The following is a 24,794-nucleotide window of genomic DNA, read 5'->3' on the forward strand; positions in this document are numbered from 1 at the left end:
AGGCAAGTAAGAACAAATTCTGATTTTATTTATTGTCAAAAGTATGCATAATGTTGTGTTAATTCCACAACAAGAGATATGTAATGTTAATTAGTAAATTACCTGAAATTATTCCATTTTTTGGGAGGGGAAACCCTGCATATATCGGTATCGGTTGATATCGGTATCGGAAATTAAGAGTTGGACAATATCGGTATATCGGTATCGGTAAAAAAGCCAATATCGAGCATCCCTACTTTAATTAGATAATAAATCAATTGTGGAATAGCCTTAGTAGTGACGGGTTGAAGTTGTGTACTTCTCAGGGGAGATTTAAAAAGGCCCTAAAGGATCAAATAATCCAGGAGTACAGTTTTGAGTAAGACATCAAACATTTGGTTTTTTTTCTTTAAAAAAAAATTACATCTTGCAGCATATTTTAAGTTTTTCTTTCTTATATTAAAGTATATTTAGTGTTTAAGAATTGTAAAGGATAGGCAAAAATAAACATGTGCTTCAGCCTATTCCTTTTTTCGGTCATTGAGTTTGAATTTTTGTGTGTGAGCTTACTTTGAATTATGTACATTTGTGATTTTTCTTTATTTTTTCTTTTGAAAGTCCACACAAGTGTGTTTTTGATTGATCTGTAAACAAAGACAGAAAATAAACTATTCATCATCATCATCATCATCATCATAATACCTAAAGTAAACCCATGTGACTATGTGGCTTGATCTGCCATTTTCAGTCACACTGACCAGGGAAGACAGAACGCTAAAACTCAGATTTGTGATATCATCAAGTATAGAGTCTGAGCCTGCCCCAGAGACATTGCATTGATAAAGATGGACCCAGAGGATTGTGTACACAGGTACATTTCCTGTCTCACAACTGAGAACACTACTATAGAATAGAGCTCATTTAGGGCGGCCGGGTAGCGCAGAGGACCAAGCGTCTGCCTACCACCGCAGAGACAGTGGGATCGAATCCAGCTGCCGCAGTACCTCCAGGGGGGAATTGGCATAATGACTAAAAATGGGGATGGGAGAAAAAACTGAAAAAAGGAGGAGAAAAAGTAGATAAAAAAAATAATAGAGCTCAATGAGGCTTAAAAACTCAAACAAACTTTCTGTGGGTCCACAAAATCATCATTCATGTCTACTGAACAGCTCCAGACATTATACTTGATGAGATCACAAGTTTGATTCTTACTTCCCTGGTTTCTGGCTTTGGGAGCGGGTAGATCATGTTCACAAGTATTGATTGTCTTAGGCCATGGAAATAACATATTGGAATTCATCCTTTGGGTGGTGTTCTCTGAAGGTCATTGAAAGGTTAAATGTAACCAATGTGTAACCTGTGTGTGTGTGTGTGTGTGTGTGTGTGTGTGTGTGTGTGTACTAGGGCTGACCCCCATTAGTCGAATGGTCGACTAATCGATCGAAAGGAGCCTTAGTCGAATGCAAAAAAATAATAAAAAAAATCAAATCCATCAGTGGACCAATTGCATGCTTTCGCAGAGAACAAGAAGCCTTCCATCGACTCCTTCAGACATTAAGCACCCCCCACAGCCCAAATAAAAAAAAATTTTAAATTAAAGAATTAAAATTATCAAAAAAAAAGAAAAAAAAAAGAATTCGTCTAATTTCGGCGACTACAAGTCGACTATACAAATCCTTAGTCGTGGACAGCCTTAGTGTGTATACCATATCTTTGCCGTGTCTCACCTGTTTGTGGACCTTGGTGAGCTGCTCCAGGTTATTCTCTAGGAAGGTGATTCTCTGTCTCTGGGCCTGGCTGCCGCCCGCCTCATCGCTGTCCATCTCTGCACTCTGATTGGACGTGAGGGAGGAAGTGAGAGAGACATCATATTATAAAGCGTCTGTGCGTCGGATATGTCCGTAATCAATTAACTTAACCACAGTAACACCAATAATCAATAATATACAAAGTATATATATCTTTCAGCATAGTATTAGTTGTCTTTATTACCACAAAAATATCACTTTTCTTTTGTTTCATCAATATAATACAACTTAGATAAGATAGATATAGATAGATATGTAAAAAATATTATATGCAGGTATGTACAGACAGATGTGGATATATATATATGGATATAAATATATATATATACATATGGTATATGTATGGTATGGTATGGTATATACAGCATTATTGTACATTCTATCATACAGAGTTATATGGGTTATATGCACGTGTATAAGTAGGTATATAGAAGAATCGACTGCAGGTATATTATGTTATAAATTAAATACTATGAATTTCAATAATAATCAGCTTAAACAAATAAAAAGGTGGGTAAACTGAGTTTAGGTGGGCGTTACCCTCCACTGCATCCCTCTCAATAGGGTCACACTGAACTTGAATGTAACATATTTAATGGGGAAGGTTCGTTTAAAGGTACTGTAAGTCAGTGTTTCTCAACTGGTGGGTCGCGACCCAAAAGTGGGTCGCAGGGCCATTTTGAGTGGGTCGCGGAAGTGTGTGTAAAAAAAAGAAAAAAAAAAGTTAATTTTTTTTTTTTTACTTTTTTTTTTTCTCACTACCTATCTTTGTGAAAGTGGCTTCTCAGCTCTGGTCCAGCTGAAGACAAAGCGGAGGAACAGATTGGACATTGAGCATGACCTCAGAGTTGCTTTGTCTACCATCACCCCAGACTTTGAGACTCTTGTCAGGAGCAAACATCATCCCCAGTTATCCCATTAGTTCCCTGCATGTTAAGCTAAGAAGTCTGCTAAGAAGGATATATTATTTATTATTATTTTATTTCATTGTGTTTTTAGCCCTTAGTTGCACTTTTGTTGCAACCCCAGTTATCCCATTAGTTCCCCCAAACGTAGGTCTGTTATGTTAAGCTAAGAAATCTGCTAAGAAGCATATTATTTATTATTATTTTATTTCATTTGGTTTTAGCCCTAGTTGCACTTTTGTTGCAACCTCAGTTATCCCATTAGTTCCCCCAAATTTAGGTCTGTTATGTTAAGCTAAGAAATCTGCTAAGAAGCATATATTATTTATTATTCTTTTATTTCATTGGGTTTTTAGCAATAGTTGCACTTTTGTTGCACTTTTTTGTGTTTATTTCATGTTTTGAAAGATTGCGTATTACTGCAATTTTTTTTTACATAAATCATAGTGGTTCAAAATTTTGGGTCGCGACTTAATGACTAAGGAAAATGTTGGGTCCCGAGGCTAGACCAGTTGAGAACCACTGCTGTAAGTGATATTTTCTTTGTAAAAATGTGCCGTCTACATGTTAAAATAATAGCTCTACATTTTGACAGCCATCACTGATATAGAGTGTATGGTCAGTGTGACGACCCCCACTTTACCGAGTAGGGTATAACTGCAGTGCCGCAGCTCCATACATAGGAGGGGCCTGTACTGTGCGTTGGGGGCCTGTACTGTGCGGTGCACTACTGCGCATGCGAGAAACAAAGTAACATAGGACACTAGAGACATAAAGTAACATACGGAAAATAGGACCTAATGTCCAAAATATTTTTGTCTTAAACTGAATATCAATTGGATTAGGAGTAACCAAATAAAGCATTCAATGCAACCAATTGTCTATAGACTAGAATTGTTTATCTTAAACTGAATATCAATTGGATTACCAGCCCTGACTGTTACTCTAAGCTTAACCTCTTCTGGATGAGGGACTAAACTTAAAATTTAGCCGCCCCCCCTCAGGCCCTGCCCTGATTATATGAGAGAAGAACAAGAACAATATTTTTAGTTTTATAGCCCTATAAATAATATAAACATGTTTAAAATGAATAATATTTACTCATTTTAAGTATGTTTGTGTTTCCAATGCACAATGTAACGTTACTATATAAAATAAAAAATACTCGTTTTCCTGAACAGGAAGTGACTCACTTTTTTTTCTTTTTTTTTTCTTTTTGTATTTCTCGGCCGGGGCTAGACGCGATATCGCTCTGAGTGCGCGTCACTGTGTGATCGCTGTATCCGTCTCAGCCAATCAGTGCGTAATGCGTTGTGCGTTGAAATATGATGTTTATGATGGAAGCCGGGCACGATTTGAAGCGGTCTAAGCAGCAGCGTCTATTATTTTTTTCCGTAGCAGCATTTTTTTCCTTAGCCGCATTTCGCGGAGACGCTCTCTGATTGGCCGACGCGGCGATGCCAGTTTTTTCCTTAGCCACAGTTTGCAACATGTTCGAGGCTGTGTGTTGTGAACTTGTGATTCAGTCTGGAGTCTGGACAGTGGGCAGTGAGTGGAATGGATATACATCGACAACAGTCTGGGGGACAGTCAGTGGACATACACTTTATTAAGCCCTCCGGCTGGACCACGTTTCAATTAAACAAAGTGAGTTAATTCTCTCTCTCTCTCTCTCTTAGCCAACTCAGCTAACTTTAGCTGCTGTTAGCCACTCAGCTAATGCTTAACTAACGCACGCTCGCTCTCTCTCTCTCTCTCTCTCTCGCTCTCGCTCTCGCTCTCTCTCGCTCTCGCTCTCTCTCTCTCTCTCTCTCTCTCTCTCTCTCTCTCTCTCTCTCTCTCTAATTTCGCCGCGGGTAGAGCATAACCACTCAGACAATGAATGGTAACTTGTTTAAAATGTCAATATATACATATGTGTTTCTTATTGAATCGATCTGAGAGAGAGAGAGAGAGGGAGAGAGAGGGAGAGAGAGAGAGAGAGGGAGAGAGAGAGAGAGCGAGAGAGAGAGAGAGAGAGAGAGAGAGAGAGAGAGAGAGAGAGAGAGAGAGAGAGAGAGAGAGAGAGAGAGAGAGAGAGAGAGAGAGAGAGAGAGAGAGAGAGGGAGAGAGAGAGAGAGAGAGAGAGAGAGAGAGAGAGAGAGAGAGAGAGAGAGAGAGAGCTGTGCGTGTTTGTGTTGGGCTATTGGAAACGTGGTTGCATTTGACTGACTGTGATCATATATTGATCGATGGCAATGGTGATAATATTCGCCAATGCGTGCCTTGTACATGTTTGCAAAATGTTTGGTATAGCGCCCCTAGTGGCGAAGCATCCAGCAGCCGCTACTGACAGGCCCCCAAAGCACAGTACAGGCCCCCAACGCACAGTACAGGCCCCTCCTATGTATGGGGCTGCGGCACTGCAGGTTTATGCTATTGACTTTACCGGCAAATGGGGAGTCTTCTGAGCATGGTAGAGTGGTTAGGTCGTTGGTCCCAATGAGACTCACCTGTGCAGTGCAGAGAGCTGCCTGCAGCACCATTATATATATGTTCCCCCTGTCTAAACCCTTCTGTCTGCTTTTCCCATCTCCCAGGACAGGTTGTATCATTTACATTTACATTTACATTTAGTCATTTAGCGGACGCTTTTATCCAAAGCGACTTACAAGTTCTGTACGACAAGCCATCAGGAAGGGCACAACTCTATCAGCTGAGCAACAATGTTCATCAAAGTGTTGAGTGCTACAGTGTAGGTTAGTTTATTAGGACAAGTGCATGACAGTACGGTTAGTTAGGGTTAGATTTATTTTTATTTAATTTTTTAATTTTTTTTATTCAGATAATGGTTGAAGAAGTGCGTATCAGCAACCAACTTTGGATCCTCTGATCATTCTGATATATACATTTGTTGTTTATTCAATTATTGTTTGTTATCCTGGTTTAAATAAATTATTTTGTTAACTTGGTATCATGTGTGTGGACGCCCTATTTGTCAGAAACCACCTGTTTGTGACATCAGTAACATGGGTCTCCCTGTCCCTCCGCTCTCCAGTAAACACAAAATAAATTTTCTGGTATTCCCTTCTCCAACTTGATCCAATCAGGAGAAAGAACTCCACACTGAAGAAATATGAAATAAGAACAAATATGCTTGAAACAAGTAAAATAATCTGCCAGCAAATCTGGCTTGGCAAGATTTCTTGAAATAAATTCAAATATCTATAGTTTCAAGTTTCTTTAATAGTTGTCATACAGAAGTACAGAATACTTTTATACAAAATGCTTCTTACTGTTGCGCTCCAGAGACTGTGCAAGACAAGATAAGTGTGAAATAAAATAACATAGTAAAATTAGAAGTAAAAAAATGAGGTCACAGTGTTCAGTTTAGACATATGTACAATGTTCGATGCAGAATAGACGTAGTTACCATACAATATACAATACTGTGCAGTGTACTAATATACAATACTATATAGTGCAAGGCAGAAATGGAGAAATGGGACGAGGTGCAATTTAGGTACAATTCACAGTAGGTGTACGAGTTGTAGTGCAAATCCTTTATCAATAAATATAAAGTGTAAGTGTGTTTGTGTGATCTAAAGTGTGGAGAGTGGGTGCTGCAGTGTGTTGTTTGTTTGAGTGAGTGTGTGCGTGTGGGTGTGTGTGCTGTGTGCATTTGATGGTTGTTTCATAGTGATTATTGTTCGTTTAGCAGCCTGATGGCCTGGGGATAGAAGCTTCTTCTGAGTCTTTCTGTGCTCGCCTTAAGACTCCGGTATCGCTTGCCTGACCGCAGCAGTTCAAAGAGGCAGTTGTTCGGGTGGCTCGAGTCCTTAATAATTCTCTTAGCCTTCCCCTTGCACCGCTTGTTGTAAATGTTCTGGAGGGTGGGAAGCCCCCCTCCAATTGTGCGTTCGGCTGAACGTGTCACTCTTTGTAGTCTGCTACGGTCTTGTGCAGTGCTATTCCCAAACCAGGAGGTGATGTTGCCGGTCAGGATGCTCTCTATTGTACATGAGTAGAAGTTCCTAAGGATCTTCTGACTGACTTGGAACTTCCTTAGGCGCCTGAGGAAGTAGAGGCGTTGTCGTGCCTTCTTCACAACACTGTCAATGTGTGTGGTCCATGTCAAGTCCTCGGATATGTGGGCTCCGAGGTACTTGAAACTGTTCACTCTCTCAACCGGTGCCCCGTCGATGCTGAGGGGGCTGTAGTCCTTGACCCCCGACCTCCTGAAGTCAACAATCATCTCTTTTGTTTTGCTGACGTTCAGGGAGAGGCAGTTCTCCTGACACCACTGTGACAGGTTCTCTACCTCTTCCAGGTAGGCCCTTCCGTCGTTGGCAGAGATCAGGCCCACCACTACTGTGTCATCAGCAAATTTGATGATGGTGTTGTTGTTCCGCTGTGCTACGCAGTCATGTGTGTACAGGGAGTAGAGGAGGGGGCTCAGAACACAGCCCTGGGGGGCCCCTATGTTGAGCGTGATGGATGAGGAGGTGCAGTTGCCGGCTCTTACCACCTGGGGTCTGCCCGTCAGGAAGTCCAAGACCCACTGGCAGAGGTCATAGTTCAAGCCCAGGTCCCTGAGCTTGGCTATGAGTTTGGAGGGGACTATGGTATTGAATGCTGAGCTGTAGTCGATGAACAGCATTCTCACATAGTTCCCCTGCCTCTTGTCCAGGTGTGATGCTGCTGTGTGCAGCACATGGGCTATGGCGTCCTCCGTGGACCTGTTGGGGCGATATGCAAATTGCAGAGGGTCCAGGTTGATGGGGAGGGAGGAACAGATGTAGCCCTTCACTAGCTTCTCAAAGCACTTCATGGCTATGGAGGTGAGGGCTACAGGGCGGTAGTCGTTGAGGCAAGCGGGCGTAGATTTTTTGGGTACAGGGATGATGGTGGACTTCTTCAGACAGGTGGGGATGACAGCCTGTTCCAAGGACAGGTTGAAGATGTCAGTGAATACCGGGGCCAGTTGGTCGGCACAGACTTTTAGGACGCGGCCGGGGATGCCGTCCGGTCCTGCTGCCTTCCTGATATTAACTTTTTTAAAGATCCGTCTCACCTCATGCTCTGTTACCCTAAACACTGAGTCTCCATCAGCAGACCCCCCCCCCCCCCCCCATTGCCGTGGTTTGTAGGCTGGTGTTGTTATTCACAGCCTCAAACCTCGCATAGAAGGAATTGAGATCATTTGCTAAGGAGATGTCACTGTTCAGTTTGAGGGGGGTGCCTTTGTAGTCTGTCATTGTTCTGAGGCCCTGCCACATGCCTCTAGAGTCAGCCTGTTCAAACTGAAGTTCAACTTTATCCCTGTAACGCCGTTTTGCCTCTATTACTGCTCTCCTGACGTTGTATCTTGCCATCTTGTGTTCTTCCATGTTGCCTGTCACCAGCCCGGTGTTGTATGCTGATGTGCGCACTTTCAGAGCCTCACGGACGGATTTGTCTACCCAGGGCTTTTGATTTGGGTAGATTTTAATTTTGGTGGAGGGGATTGTTTCTTCTACCAGAGTACAGACATAGTCAATCACCGTTTCGGTGTATTCGTTAATATTGGCTGTGTTATCACGGAATACACTCCAGTCTGTGCATCCAAGTGCAGCTTGGAGTGACTCCTCTGACGTCACGGCCCAACGCTTAACCTCTCGCGAGACCACCGGCGTTCGCTTGAGACTTTGTTTGTACTTTGGCAAAAGGAAGATGGCGGCGTGATCGCTTTTACCGAATGGACTAAGAGCCTGTGACTTGTACCCATTCTTAAATTGCGAGTATACATGGTCTAATATGTTCTCGCCTCTGGTGGGACAGGTCACATGCTGATAGAAATTCGGCAACACCTTTTTAAGACGCGCGCTGTTGAAATCACCCAGAACCAAAATGGCAGCGTCAACATTAGCTGTCTGGAGTTTGTTTACCTCGTCGTGAAGTTTTGAAAGTGCGACCCCAGTGTTCGCGTGTGGTGGAATGTACACTCCGATGAGGATGATGGACGTTAACTCTCTTGGGAGGAAGAAGGGTCGACATTTTATCGTGATAAACTCCAGGTCTGGGGAGCAGTGGTTAGACAGTTCCTTTGTGTTGCCTAAATCGCACCACTCCTTGTTTATCATGAAGGCAATGCCGCCTCCTTTCTTCTTTAGTGACTCTTCTGCCGTCCGGTCCTTGCGGAGAACGAAGAAGTGGTCTGCCGGTTCTATTGCATGATTCGGGACATCTGGACTCAGCCAAGTTTCTGTGAAACAGAGGACGTTACAATCCCGAATGTCCCTCTGGAATTGGATCCGTGCTCTGATGTCATCCAGTTTATTTCCTATCGATTGCACATTGGCCAACAATATGCTGGGCAATGTGGTTCTGTGTCGTTTGGACCTCAGTCTGTTTCGGACCCCGGCTCTCTTTCCATGTCTTCGCGGCGGCTTCTCCTGGTCTTGGCCATGGCCATAACAAAGGATCTCGGCGGGCCATTTCTGCTGTTCAGCGATCCGATCCAGAGAGCAATCCAATCGGTAAGTTTTCCTTAATCCAATGTCAATGATTGACTGACGGTCATACACATATAATGCACCAACAGTTGGTAGGTCCTGTGTCCTGATTGGATTAATTGGGAAAGGGATACCAGAAAATTTATTTTGTGTTTACCGCAGAGTGGAGGGGCCCATGTTACTGACCAAACACTCTATATCAGTGGTGGCTGTCGGAATGTCAAGCTATTTAACACTTATATCAACAAAAGAATACCACTTACAGCACCTTTAACCCTTTCACTACCACACTACAGAAGGTTAACCCTTTCACTACCTAACCGTCTGTAGTGTGGTAGTGAAAGGGTTAACCTTCTGTCGTGTGGTAGTGAAAGGGTTATGGAATAAACAGTTTACCACTGTCTTATTTCAATATAGACACTGGTCCCTTAAGTATGATCAGTTGTATGTGATTCTATATCCATCCCAACCGGCCCCTTAAAACACAGTGCAGCGTGTGAGAGAAAGCAGTTCATATCATCTCTGTGCTTCCGGCATCGGGACTTACTTTTGGCCTCAGGTGCTGATTAGCATGAAAACAAACAATAGCATGAGTGCTGGTGTTTTATTTTTAATTATATTTTTTTTTATCTTTTCCCCCCTCCTTCTTTTTTCCGATTTTCCTCCCATCCCACTGTTAGTCGTTATGCCAATTCCCAACCCCCTTCCTGGTTGTTGCGCACTTTCCCCTACTGTTGGTCCGGGAGGCCGGAGACTGTCGCATGCTTTCCTCCGACGCATGTGCAGCCAGCCGGCAGCCAGCCTGGCCGCGCAGATTCTCACCGGGAGAGTGTAACGTGTGGAAGGTCGCACTACCTCTCTCCAGATCCTACCCTTGCTGAGCAGGCGCCCCGACCGAACTGTAGGGGTCGCTGTCCACAACGCCCAGGACCCACCCACGGCTCCCCTCCGCCTATTCTTTAATTGGAAACGAAGAGTGCTGCCGAGTGCTTCCGCGTTTTCCCTGATTGGCTGCGACACGCCCCGCGGCAGCCGCAGAGCGGAGCGGCAGAGCTTGCGGCATTATGTGCGGCAGAGCTTGCGGCATTATGTAGCCGTAATCCCAGATGTTTTTCCATCGACGCTTAGCTCAACTGGTACGCCGCCGTGCTCTGGAGCCTGCGGTGCGGTTGGTCACAAGTTCGAATCACTTCAATTTTTTTTTCTTCTTTTTTACGTTTATCATCTCTCGCTATAAACGTGCATTCTTCCGCTGGTTAAGTTTAGGCATTCTTTCGGAGTTGGTTAAGGTTAGGGTTAAGTTAAGGTTAGGCATTATTTCGGAGTTGGTTAAGGTTAGGGTTAAGTTAAGGTTAGGGAGGGTTAAGGTTAGGCATTATTTCGGAGTTGGTTAAGGTTAGGGTTTGTCACAGAGAATGCCTGTCTGTCTTTCTTGACGTGGAGGATGCAGCCTATTTCCGCACTGCCGCTCTCTCGCGCTGCCGCGGTCACATGGGCGTCATGGCCAATCAGAGAAACGCGACGCACTCTTCGGCTGTGATAAATATAGACGCCTCCCCCTAACTCAGCCAAACGAGTTAGTATAGCGATCAGCCCGAGCCAAGGCAATGCTGACTCTCCGGGAGTCGAGACCGCAGCCTCTTGCATTGGTGACAAGCACAATCTCCGCTACGCCACCTGACCGCCGCATAAGTGCTGGTTGATGATGCTCATTCCAACATGAGTGATGATGGCTGATAATGGCTGATGATAATCCAACCGATGGAAGCACAAGTGACGGCTTAGCTCGCTGTAGCCTGCTGGTGATCGGTATGTATGCCACTCCGACGGCCACTTCAGAGAGAAGACATGCGTCCTGCCACACAGCGAGGCCACTGAGAGAGTCGGGGGCGTAGTGGGGACGGGTGTATATATATATTTTTTTTTTATTTGATATTTTTTATTTTCGTGTCTTACATACAGATGTATGCCCAGCCCATATGGGCTTACAAGACACATAACAATAAGTATATAATAATATACTTTACCAATTACTTAACAAATGACATAGACCAAGATGGCCATAAAAAAAATACAAGATAATACAATAAAACGTAATATAACACAAGCTGTACTCAGTGTAAATAAACAGAAAAACAAGGTGAATTAAAATACAATTATATAGGATACAGTGTGTTTTGTCTCAGGTGCCATGCCTTCTCCAAAAATCCTGCAAAACCGAAGATGTCCTCCACAAAAAAACAACTCAACATACAGCTCTCAGACTGCCAAAACAAATCTGGGTTTACAATTTGAATTTTTTCAAATAAAGCCCTCCTCAAAGTGGTGTACAAAGGGCAATAAAAAACAAAATGATATTCATCCTCCACCACTCCCAGATCACACAGAACACACAACCGCTCCTCCTCAGGTTTACCCTGGAATCTACCCACTTCCACAGCCAATGGCAGGGTGCCAGACCTCAACTGGGCACACAGAGACCTCCGTCTTCTCTTTAAGTTTAACATTACATAAGGTTCAGTAAAATACTCATTTTTAATTGCAATATATTTTCTAAGTTTAGGTTTTTTTTTAAATCTCCACCTTCCACTTATCCTGATGGATTGTTGATAATTTTGTTTTAATTATGTGAACCTTACACTGCAAATTGTTCATAAAAATCATACTCAAGTCAGTAGAAGAAAAAATCATAGACATCTCTCTTGACCAGGGATGACCGTGTGCTCTGTCCCAATTAAAAATCTTTTTAGTCACCCTGCCATTTGGCAGCTGGACCAGGCGGTTCCATAACTTACTTACATTTTTAACCCGGAGACCCATGTCGTCAATGAAGAGCCTGCGAAGGCTGTGCAGCATCAGGAGCTCTTTGGCCTGGTGGGGGGTCATCATTCAAAGTATTTTTTTATCATTTGTCAAAATAGCAATACATTAGAAAATAAAAGAGTTAGAATATATATATATATATATATATATATATATATATATATATATATATATATATATATATATTTTTTATGTTTTAAAATAGTACACTAATTTGAGTAGTGGAAAAGGGGTAGGATTAAATAAGTGTATACTTCTTCCTACTCCTTTTCGAACATGTAGATTGAGTTGTGTTTTGCTTTTGTTTAGTTGTTTGTTTGTATTCATTTGCATGTTCGAAATAAAGATTTCAAATCAAAAATCAAAGAATTAAAGAATCTACTGAATCTACGGAGTTTAGGTACAGTATGAGTGTTAATCTACTGGAGTTTAGGTACAGTATGAGTGTTTATCTACTGTAGTTTAGGTACAGTACAGTATGAGTGTTTATCTACTGTAGTTTAGGTACAGTACAGTATGAGTGTTTATCTACTGTAGTTTAGGTACAGCACAGTATGAGTGTTTATCTACTGAAGTTTAGGTACAGTACAGTATGAGCGTTTATCTACCATAGTTTAGGTACAGTACAGTATGAGTGTTTATCTACTGTAGTTTAGGTACAGTATAGTGTTTATCTACTGTAGTTTAGGTACAGTATGCGTGTTTATCTACTGGAGTTTAGGTACAGTACAGTATGAGTGTTTATCTACTGGAGTTTAGGTACAGTACAGTATGAGTGTTTATCTACTGTAGTTTAGGTACAGTACAGTATAAGTGTTTATCTACTGGAGTTTAGATACAGTACAGTATGAGTGTTTATCTACTGGAGTTTAGGTACAGTACAGTATGAGTGTTTATCTACTGTAGTTTAGGTACAGTATGAGTGTTTATCTATTGTAGTTTAGGTACAGTATGAGTGTTTATCTACTGGAGTTTAGGTACAGTACAGTGAGTGTTTATCTACTGTAGTTTAGGTACAGTACAGTATGAGTGTTTATCTACTGTAGTTTAGGTACAGTACAGTATGAGTGTTTATCTACTGGAGTTTAGGTACAGTACAGTATGAGCGTTTATCTACTGTAGTTTAGGTACAGTACAGTATGAGTGTTTATCTACTGTAGTTTAGGTACAGTACAGTATGAGTGTTTATCTACTGTAGTTTAGGTACAGTACAGTATGAGTGTTTATCTACTGTAGTTTAGGTACAGTACAGTATGAGTGTTTATCTACTGTAGTTTAGGTACAGTACAGTATGAGTGTTTATCTACTGTAGTTTAGGTACAGTACAGTATGAGTGTTTATCTACTGGAGTTTAGATACAGTACAGTATGAGTGTTTATCTACTGGAGTTTAGGTACAGTACAGTATGAGTGTTTATCTACTGTAGTTTAGGTACAGTATGAGTGTTTATCTACTGGAGTTTAGGTACAGTACAGTATGAGTGTTTATCTACTGGAGTTTAGGTACAGTACAGTATGAGTGTTTATCTACTGTAGTTTAGGTACAGTACAGTATAAGTGTTTATCTACTGGAGTTTAGATACAGTACAGTATGAGTGTTTATCTACTGGAGTTTAGGTACAGTACAGTATGAGTGTTTATCTACTGTAGTTTAGGTACAGTATGAGTGTTTATCTATTGTAGTTTAGGTACAGTATGAGTGTTTATCTACTGGAGTTTAGGTACAGTACAGTGAGTGTTTATCTACTGTAGTTTAGGTACAGTACAGTATGAGTGTTTATCTACTGTAGTTTAGGTACAGTACAGTATGAGTGTTTATCTACTGGAGTTTAGGTACAGTACAGTATGAGCGTTTATCTACTGGAGTTTAGGTACAGTACAGTATGAGTGTTTATCTACTGGAGTTTAGGTACAGTACAGTATGAGTGTTTATCTACAGTAGTTTAGGTACAGTACAGTATAAGTGTTTATCTACTGGAGTTTAGATACAGTACAGTATGAGTGTTTATCTACTGGAGTTTAGGTACAGCACAGTATGAGTGTTTATCTACTGAAGTTTAGGTACAGTACAGTATGAGCGTTTATCTACCATAGTTTAGGTACAGTACAGTATGAGTGTTTATCTACTGTAGTTTAGGTACAGTATAGTGTTTATCTACTGTAGTTTAGGTACAGTATGAGTGTTTATCTACTGGAGTTTAGGTACAGTACAGTATGAGTGTTTATCTACTGGAGTTTAGGTACAGTACAGTATGAGTGTTTATCTACTGTAGTTTAGGTACAGTACAGTATAAGTGTTTATCTACTGGAGTTTAGATACAGTACAGTATGAGTGTTTATCTACTGGAGTTTAGGTACAGTACAGTATGAGTGTTTATCTACTGTAGTTTAGGTACAGTATGAGTGTTTATCTACTGTAGTTTAGGTACAGTATGAGTGTTTATCTACTGGAGTTTAGGTACAGTACAGTATGAGTGTTTATCTACTGGAGTTTAGGTACAGTACAGTATGAGTGTTTATCTACTGTAGTTTAGGTACAGTACAGTATAAGTGTTTATCTACTGGAGTTTAGATACAGTACAGTATGAGTGTTTATCTACTGGAGTTTAGGTACAGTACAGTATGAGTGTTTATCTACTGTAGTTTAGGTACAGTATGAGTGTTTATCTATTGTAGTTTAGGTACAGTATGAGTGTTTATCTACTGGAGTTTAGGTACAGTACAGTGAGTGTTTATCTACTGTAGTTTAGGTACAGTACAGTATGAGTGTTTATCTACTGTAGTTTAGGTACAGTACAGTATGAGTGTTTATCTACTGGAGTTTAGGTACAGTACAGTATGAGCGTTTATCTACTGTAGTTTAGGTACAGTACAGTATGAGTGTTTATCTACTGTAGTTTAGGTACAGTACAGTATGAGTGTTTATCTACTGTAGTTTAGGTACAGTACAGTATGAGTGTTTATCTACTGTAGTTTAGGTACAGTACAGTATGAGTGTTTATCTACTGTAGTTTAGGTACAGTACAGTATGAGTGTTTATCTACTGTAGTTTAGGTACAGTACAGTATGAGTGTTTATCTACTGTAGTTTAGGTACAGTACAGTATGAGTGTTTATCTACTGGAGTTTAGATACAGTACAGTATGAGTGTTTATCTACTGGAGTTTAGGTACAGTACAGTATGAGTGTTTATCTACTGTAGTTTAGGTACAGTATGAGTGTTTATCTACTGGAGTTTAGGTACAGTATGAGTGTTTATCTACTGGAGTTTAGGTACAGTACAGTATGAGTGTTTATCTACTGTAGTTTAGGTACAGTACAGTATAAGTGTTTATCTACTGGAGTTTAGATACAGTACAGTATGAGTGTTTATCTACTGGAGTTTAGGTACAGTACAGTATGAGTGTTTATCTACTGTAGTTTAGGTACAGTATGAGTGTTTATCTATTGTAGTTTAGGTACAGTATGAGTGTTTATCTACTGGAGTTTAGGTACAGTACAGTGAGTGTTTATCTACTGTAGTTTAGGTACAGTACAGTATGAGTGTTTATCTACTGTAGTTTAGGTACAGTACAGTATGAGTGTTTATCTACTGGAGTTTAGGTACAGTACAGTATGAGCGTTTATCTACTGGAGTTTAGGTACAGTACAGTATGAGTGTTTATCTACTGGAGTTTAGGTACAGTACAGTATGAGTGTTTATCTACTGTAGTTTAGGTACAGTATGAGTGTTTATCTATTGTAGTTTAGGTACAGTATGAGTGTTTATCTACTAGAGTTTAGGTACAGTACAGTGAGTGTTTATCTACTGTAGTTTAGGTACAGTACAGTATGAGTGTTTATCTACTGTAGTTTAGGTACAGTACAGTATGAGTGTTTATCTACTGGAGTTTAGGTACAGTACAGTATGAGCGTTTATCTACTGTAGTTTAGGTACAGTACAGTATGAGTGTTTATCTACTGTAGTTTAGGTACAGTACAGTATGAGTGTTTATCTACTGTAGTTTAGGTACAGTACAGTATGAGTGTTTATCTACTGTAGTTTAGGTACAGTACAGTATGAGTGTTTATCTACTGTAGTTTAGGTACAGTACAGTATGAGTGTTTATCTACTGTAGTTTAGGTACAGTACAGTATGAGTGTTTATCTACTGTAGTTTAGGTACAGTACAGTATGAGTGTTTATCTACTGGAGTTTAGATACAGTACAGTATGAGTGTTTATCTACTGGAGTTTAGGTACAGTACAGTATGAGTGTTTATCTACTGTAGTTTAGGTACAGTATGAGTGTTTATCTACTGGAGTTTAGGTACAGTACAGTATGAGTGTTTATCTACTGGAGTTTAGGTACAGTACAGTATGAGTGTTTATCTACTGTAGTTTAGGTACAGTACAGTATAAGTGTTTATCTACTGGAGTTTAGATACAGTACAGTATGAGTGTTTATCTACTGGAGTTTAGGTACAGTACAGTATGAGTGTTTATCTACTGTAGTTTAGGTACAGTATGAGTGTTTATCTATTGTAGTTTAGGTACAGTATGAGTGTTTATCTACTGGAGTTTAGGTACAGTACAGTGAGTGTTTATCTACTGTAGTTTAGGTACAGTACAGTATGAGTGTTTATCTACTGTAGTTTAGGTACAGTACAGTATGAGTGTTTATCTACTGGAGTTTAGGTACAGTACAGTATGAGCGTTTATCTACTGGAGTTTAGGTACAGTACAGTATGAGTGTTTATCTACTGGAGTTTAGGTACAGTACAGTATGAGTGTTTATCTACAGTAGTTTAGGTACAGTACAGTATAAGTGTTTATCTACTGGAGTTTAGATACAGTACAGTATGAGTGTTTATCTACTGGAGTTTAGGTACAGCACAGTATGAGTGTTTATCTACTGAAGTTTAGGTACAGTACAGTATGAGCGTTTATCTACCATAGTTTAGGTACAGTACAGTATGAGTGTTTATCTACTGTAGTTTAGGTACAGTATAGTGTTTATCTACTGTAGTTTAGGTACAGTATGAGTGTTTATCTACTGGAGTTTAGGTACAGTACAGTATGAGTGTTTATCTACTGGAGTTTAGGTACAGTACAGTATGAGTGTTTATCTACTGTAGTTTAGGTACAGTACAGTATAAGTGTTTATCTACTGGAGTTTAGATACAGTACAGTATGAGTGTTTATCTACTGGAGTTTAGGTACAGTACAGTATGAGTGTTTATCTACTGTAGTTTAGGTACAGTATGAGTGTTTATCTACTGTAGTTTAGGTACAGTATGAGTGTTTATCTACTGGAGTTTAGGTACAGTACAGTATGAGTGTTTATCTACTGGAGTTTAGGTACAGTACAGTATGAGTGTTTATCTACTGTAGTTTAGGTACAGTACAGTATAAGTGTTTATCTACTGGAGTTTAGATACAGTACAGTATGAGTGTTTATCTACTGGAGTTTAGGTACAGTACAGTATGAGTGTTTATCTACTGTAGTTTAGGTACAGTATGAGTGTTTATCTATTGTAGTTTAGGTACAGTATGAGTGTTTATCTACTGGAGTTTAGGTACAGTACAGTGAGTGTTTATCTACTGTAGTTTAGGTACAGTACAGTATGAGTGTTTATCTACTGTAGTTTAGGTACAGTACAGTATGAGTGTTTATCTACTGGAGTTTAGGTACAGTACAGTATGAGCGTTTATCTACTGTAGTTTAGGTACAGTACAGTATGAGTGTTTATCTACTGTAGTTTAGGTACAGTACAGTATGAGTGTTTATCTACTGTAGTTTAGGTACAGTACAGTATGAGTGTTTATCTACTGTAGTTTAGGTACAGTACAGTATGAGTGTTTATCTACTGTAGTTTAGGTACAGTACAGTATGAGTGTTTATCTACTGTAGTTTAGGTACAGTACAGTATGAGTGTTTATCTACTGTAGTTTAGGTACAGTACAGTATGAGTGTTTATCTACTGGAGTTTAGATACAGTACAGTATGAGTGTTTATCTACTGGAGTTTAGGTACAGTACAGTATGAGTGTTTATCTACTGTAGTTTAGGTACAGTATGAGTGTTTATCTACTGGAGTTTAGGTACAGTATGAGTGTTTATCTACTGGAGTTTAGGTACAGTACAGTATGAGTGTTTATCTACTGTAGTTTAGGTACAGTACAGTATAAGTGTTTATCTACTGGAGTTTAGATACAGTACAGTATGAGTGTTTATCTACTGGAGTTTAGGTACAGTACAGTATGAGTGTTTATCTACTGTAGTTTAGGTACAGTATGAGTGTTTATCTATTGTAGTTTAGGTACAGTATGAGTGTTTATCTACTGGAGTTTAGGTACAGTACAGTGAGTGTTTATCTACTGTAGTTTAGGTACAGTACAGTATGAGTGTTTATCTACTGTAGTTTAGGTACAGTACAGTATGAGTGTTTATCTACTGGAGTTTAGGTACAGTACAGTATGAGCGTTTATCTACTGGAGTTTAGGTACAGTACAGTATGAGTGTTTATCTACTGGAGTTTAGGTACAGTACAGTATGAGTGTTTATCTACTGTAGTTTAGGTACAGTACAGTATAAGTGTTTATCTACTGGAGTTTAGATACAGTACAGTATGAGTGTTTATCTACTGGAGTTTAGGTACAGCACAGTATGAGTGTTTATCTACTGAAGTTTAGGTACAGTACAGTATGAGCGTTTATCTACCATAGTTTAGGTACAGTACAGTATGAGTGTTTATCTACTGTAGTTTAGGTACAGTATAGTGTTTATCTACTGTAGTTTAGGTACAGTATGAGTGTTTATCTACTGGAGTTTAGGTACAGTACAGTATGAGTGTTTATCTACTGGAGTTTAGGTACAGTACAGTATGAGTGTTTATCTACTGTAGTTTAGGTACAGTACAGTATAAGTGTTTATCTACTGGAGTTTAGATACAGTACAGTATGAGTGTTTATCTACTGGAGTTTAGGTACAGTACAGTATGAGTGTTTATCTACTGTAGTTTAGGTACAGTATGAGTGTTTATCTATTGTAGTTTAGGTACAGTATGAGTGTTTATCTACTGGAGTTTAGGTACAGTACAGTGAGTGTTTATCTACTGTAGTTTAGGTACAGTACAGTATGAGTGTTTATCTACTGTAGTTTAGGTACAGTACAGTATGAGTGTTTATCTACTGGAGTTTAGGTACAGTACAGTATGAGCGTTTATCTACTGTAGTTTAGGTACAGTACAGTATGAGTGTTTATCTACTGTAGTTTAGGTACAGTACAGTATGAGTGTTTATCTACTGTAGTTTAGGTACAGTACAGTATGAGTGTTTATCTACTGTAGTTTAGGTACAGTACAGTATGAGTGTTTATCTACTGTAGTTTAGGTACAGTACAGTATGAGTGTTTATCTACTGGAGTTTAGATACAGTACAGTATGAGTGTTTATCTACTGGAGTTTAGGTACAGTACAGTATGAGTGTTTATCTACTGTAGTTTAGGTACAGTATGAGTGTTTATCTACTGGAGTTTAGGTACAGTACAGTATGAGTGTTTATCTACTGGAGTTTAGGTACAGTACAGTATGAGTGTTTATCTACTGTAGTTTAGGTACAGTACAGTATAAGTGTTTATCTACTGGAGTTTAGATACAGTACAGTATGAGTGTTTATCTACTGGAGTTTAGGTACAGTACAGTATGAGTGTTTATCTACTGTAGTTTAGGTACAGTATGAGTGTTTATCTATTGTAGTTTAGGTACAGTATGAGTGTTTATCTATTGGAGTTTAGGTACAGTACAGTGAGTGTTTATCTACTGTAGTTTAGGTACAGTACAGTATGAGTGTTTATCTACTGTAGTTTAGGTACAGTACAGTATGAGTGTTTATCTACTGGAGTTTAGGTACAGTACAGTATGAGCGTTTATCTACTGTAGTTTAGGTACAGTACAGTAAGAGTGTTTATCTACTGTAGTTTAGGTACAGTACAGTATGAGTGTTTATCTACTGTAGTTTAGGTACAGTACAGTATGAGTGTTTATCTACTGTAGTTTAGGTACAGTACAGTATGAGTGTTTATCTACTGTAGTTTAGGTACAGTACAGTATGAGTGTTTATCTACTGTAGTTTAGGTACAGTACAGTATGAGTGTTTATCTACTGGAGTTTAGATACAGTACAGTATGAGTGTTTATCTACTGTAGTTTAGGTACAGTATGAGTGTTTATCTATTGTAGTTTATGTACAGTACAGTATGAGTGTTTATCTACTGGAGTTTAGGTACAGTACAGTAGGAGTGTTTATCTACTGTAGTTTAGGTACAGTATGAGTGTTTATCTATTGTAGTTTAGGTACAGTATGAGTGTTTATCTACTGGAGTTTAGGTACAGTACAGTGAGTGTTTATCTACTGTAGTTTAGGTACAGTACAGTATGAGTGTTTATCTACTGTAGTTTAGGTACAGTACAGTATGAGTGTTTATCTACTGGAGTTTAGGTACAGTACAGTATGAGCGTTTATCTACTGTAGTTTAGGTACAGTACAGTATGAGTGTTTATCTACTGTAGTTTAGGTACAGTACAGTATGAGTGTTTATCTACTGTAGTTTAGGTACAGTACAGTATGAGTGTTTATCTACTGTAGTTTAGGTACAGTACAGTATGAGTGTTTATCTACTGTAGTTTAGGTACAGTACAGTATGAGTGTTTATCTACTGTAGTTTAGGTACAGTACAGTATGAGTGTTTATCTACTGGAGTTTAGATACAGTACAGTATGAGTGTTTATCTACTGGAGTTTAGGTACAGTACAGTATGAGTGTTTATCTACTGTAGTTTAGGTACAGTATGAGTGTTTATCTACTGGAGTTTAGGTACAGTACAGTATGAGTGTTTATCTACTGGAGTTTAGGTACAGTACAGTATGAGTGTTTATCTACTGTAGTTTAGGTACAGTACAGTATAAGTGTTTATCTACTGGAGTTTAGATACAGTACAGTATGAGTGTTTATCTACTGGAGTTTAGGTACAGTACAGTATGAGTGTTTATCTACTGTAGTTTAGGTACAGTATGAGTGTTTATCTATTGTAGTTTAGGTACAGTATGAGTGTTTATCTACTGGAGTTTAGGTACAGTACAGTGAGTGTTTATCTACTGTAGTTTAGGTACAGTACAGTATGAGTGTTTATCTACTGTAGTTTAGGTACAGTACAGTATGAGTGTTTATCTACTGGAGTTTAGGTACAGTACAGTATGAGCGTTTATCTACTGGAGTTTAGGTACAGTACAGTATGAGTGTTTATCTACTGGAGTTTAGGTACAGTACAGTATGAGTGTTTATCTACAGTAGTTTAGGTACAGTACAGTATAAGTGTTTATCTACTGGAGTTTAGATACAGTACAGTATGAGTGTTTATCTACTGGAGTTTAGGTACAGCACAGTATGAGTGTTTATCTACTGAAGTTTAGGTACAGTACAGTATGAGCGTTTATCTACCATAGTTTAGGTACAGTACAGTATGAGTGTTTATCTACTGTAGTTTAGGTACAGTATAGTGTTTATCTACTGTAGTTTAGGTACAGTATGAGTGTTTATCTACTGGAGTTTAGGTACAGTACAGTATGAGTGTTTATCTACTGGAGTTTAGGTACAGTACAGTATGAGTGTTTATCTACTGTAGTTTAGGTACAGTACAGTATAAGTGTTTATCTACTGGAGTTTAGATACAGTACAGTATGAGTGTTTATCTACTGGAGTTTAGGTACAGTACAGTATGAGTGTTTATCTACTGTAGTTTAGGTACAGTATGAGTGTTTATCTACTGTAGTTTAGGTACAGTATGAGTGTTTATCTACTGGAGTTTAGGTACAGTACAGTATGAGTGTTTATCTACTGGAGTTTAGGTACAGTACAGTATGAGTGTTTATCTACTGTAGTTTAGGTACAGTACAGTATAAGTGTTTATCTACTGGAGTTTAGATACAGTACAGTATGAGTGTTTATCTACTGGAGTTTAGGTACAGTACAGTATGAGTGTTTATCTACTGTAGTTTAGGTACAGTATGAGTGTTTATCTATTGTAGTTTAGGTACAGTATGAGTGTTTATCTACTGGAGTTTAGGTACAGTACAGTGAGTGTTTATCTACTGTAGTTTAGGTACAGTACAGTATGAGTGTTTATCTACTGTAGTTTAGGTACAGTACAGTATGAGTGTTTATCTACTGGAGTTTAGGTACAGTACAGTATGAGCGTTTATCTACTGTAGTTTAGGTACAGTACAGTATGAGTGTTTATCTACTGTAGTTTAGGTACAGTACAGTATGAGTGTTTATCTACTGTAGTTTAGGTACAGTACAGTATGAGTGTTTATCTACTGTAGTTTAGGTACAGTACAGTATGAGTGTTTATCTACTGTAGTTTAGGTACAGTACAGTATGAGTGTTTATCTACTGTAGTTTAGGTACAGTACAGTATGAGTGTTTATCTACTGTAGTTTAGGTACAGTACAGTATGAGTGTTTATCTACTGGAGTTTAGATACAGTACAGTATGAGTGTTTATCTACTGGAGTTTAGGTACAGTACAGTATGAGTGTTTATCTACTGTAGTTTAGGTACAGTATGAGTGTTTATCTACTGGAGTTTAGGTACAGTATGAGTGTTTATCTACTGGAGTTTAGGTACAGTACAGTATGAGTGTTTATCTACTGTAGTTTAGGTACAGTACAGTATAAGTGTTTATCTACTGGAGTTTAGATACAGTACAGTATGAGTGTTTATCTACTGGAGTTTAGGTACAGTACAGTATGAGTGTTTATCTACTGTAGTTTAGGTACAGTATGAGTGTTTATCTATTGTAGTTTAGGTACAGTATGAGTGTTTATCTACTGGAGTTTAGGTACAGTACAGTGAGTGTTTATCTACTGTAGTTTAGGTACAGTACAGTATGAGTGTTTATCTACTGTAGTTTAGGTACAGTACAGTATGAGTGTTTATCTACTGGAGTTTAGGTACAGTACAGTATGAGCGTTTATCTACTGGAGTTTAGGTACAGTACAGTATGAGTGTTTATCTACTGGAGTTTAGGTACAGTACAGTATGAGTGTTTATCTACTGTAGTTTAGGTACAGTATGAGTGTTTATCTATTGTAGTTTAGGTACAGTATGAGTGTTTATCTACTAGAGTTTAGGTACAGTACAGTGAGTGTTTATCTACTGTAGTTTAGGTACAGTACAGTATGAGTGTTTATCTACTGTAGTTTAGGTACAGTACAGTATGAGTGTTTATCTACTGGAGTTTAGGTACAGTACAGTATGAGCGTTTATCTACTGTAGTTTAGGTACAGTACAGTATGAGTGTTTATCTACTGTAGTTTAGGTACAGTACAGTATGAGTGTTTATCTACTGTAGTTTAGGTACAGTACAGTATGAGTGTTTATCTACTGTAGTTTAGGTACAGTACAGTATGAGTGTTTATCTACTGTAGTTTAGGTACAGTACAGTATGAGTGTTTATCTACTGTAGTTTAGGTACAGTACAGTATGAGTGTTTATCTACTGTAGTTTAGGTACAGTACAGTATGAGTGTTTATCTACTGGAGTTTAGATACAGTACAGTATGAGTGTTTATCTACTGGAGTTTAGGTACAGTACAGTATGAGTGTTTATCTACTGTAGTTTAGGTACAGTATGAGTGTTTATCTACTGGAGTTTAGGTACAGTACAGTATGAGTGTTTATCTACTGGAGTTTAGGTACAGTACAGTATGAGTGTTTATCTACTGTAGTTTAGGTACAGTACAGTATAAGTGTTTATCTACTGGAGTTTAGATACAGTACAGTATGAGTGTTTATCTACTGGAGTTTAGGTACAGTACAGTATGAGTGTTTATCTACTGTAGTTTAGGTACAGTATGAGTGTTTATCTATTGTAGTTTAGGTACAGTATGAGTGTTTATCTACTGGAGTTTAGGTACAGTACAGTGAGTGTTTATCTACTGTAGTTTAGGTACAGTACAGTATGAGTGTTTATCTACTGTAGTTTAGGTACAGTACAGTATGAGTGTTTATCTACTGGAGTTTAGGTACAGTACAGTATGAGCGTTTATCTACTGGAGTTTAGGTACAGTACAGTATGAGTGTTTATCTACTGGAGTTTAGGTACAGTACAGTATGAGTGTTTATCTACAGTAGTTTAGGTACAGTACAGTATAAGTGTTTATCTACTGGAGTTTAGATACAGTACAGTATGAGTGTTTATCTACTGGAGTTTAGGTACAGCACAGTATGAGTGTTTATCTACTGAAGTTTAGGTACAGTACAGTATGAGCGTTTATCTACCATAGTTTAGGTACAGTACAGTATGAGTGTTTATCTACTGTAGTTTAGGTACAGTATAGTGTTTATCTACTGTAGTTTAGGTACAGTATGAGTGTTTATCTACTGGAGTTTAGGTACAGTACAGTATGAGTGTTTATCTACTGGAGTTTAGGTACAGTACAGTATGAGTGTTTATCTACTGTAGTTTAGGTACAGTACAGTATAAGTGTTTATCTACTGGAGTTTAGATACAGTACAGTATGAGTGTTTATCTACTGGAGTTTAGGTACAGTACAGTATGAGTGTTTATCTACTGTAGTTTAGGTACAGTATGAGTGTTTATCTACTGTAGTTTAGGTACAGTATGAGTGTTTATCTACTGGAGTTTAGGTACAGTACAGTATGAGTGTTTATCTACTGGAGTTTAGGTACAGTACAGTATGAGTGTTTATCTACTGTAGTTTAGGTACAGTACAGTATAAGTGTTTATCTACTGGAGTTTAGATACAG

General features: G+C 38.9%; 1 protein-coding gene across 1 annotated transcript in view; it reads right to left on the reverse strand.

The window, feature by feature from the left end:
* kif5c (kinesin family member 5C) overlaps positions 1–24,794 on the reverse strand; it is a gene marked incomplete at its 5' end in the record, with an annotated part of 152,638 nt that overhangs the window by 18,837 nt on the left and 109,007 nt on the right. Inside the window, 2 exons of the mRNA XM_084313865.1 lie at positions 1,707–1,811; positions 11,965–12,036. Coding sequence (XP_084169991.1) covers positions 1,707–1,811; positions 11,965–12,036 — 177 coding nt within the window. The remainder of the gene's footprint in view (positions 1–1,706; positions 1,812–11,964; positions 12,037–24,794) is intronic.

Source organism: Notolepis coatsorum (genome assembly GCF_963971535.1).
Source record: "Notolepis coatsorum genome assembly, chromosome: 5".
Taxonomy (NCBI): Eukaryota; Metazoa; Chordata; class Actinopteri; order Aulopiformes; family Paralepididae; genus Notolepis; species Notolepis coatsorum.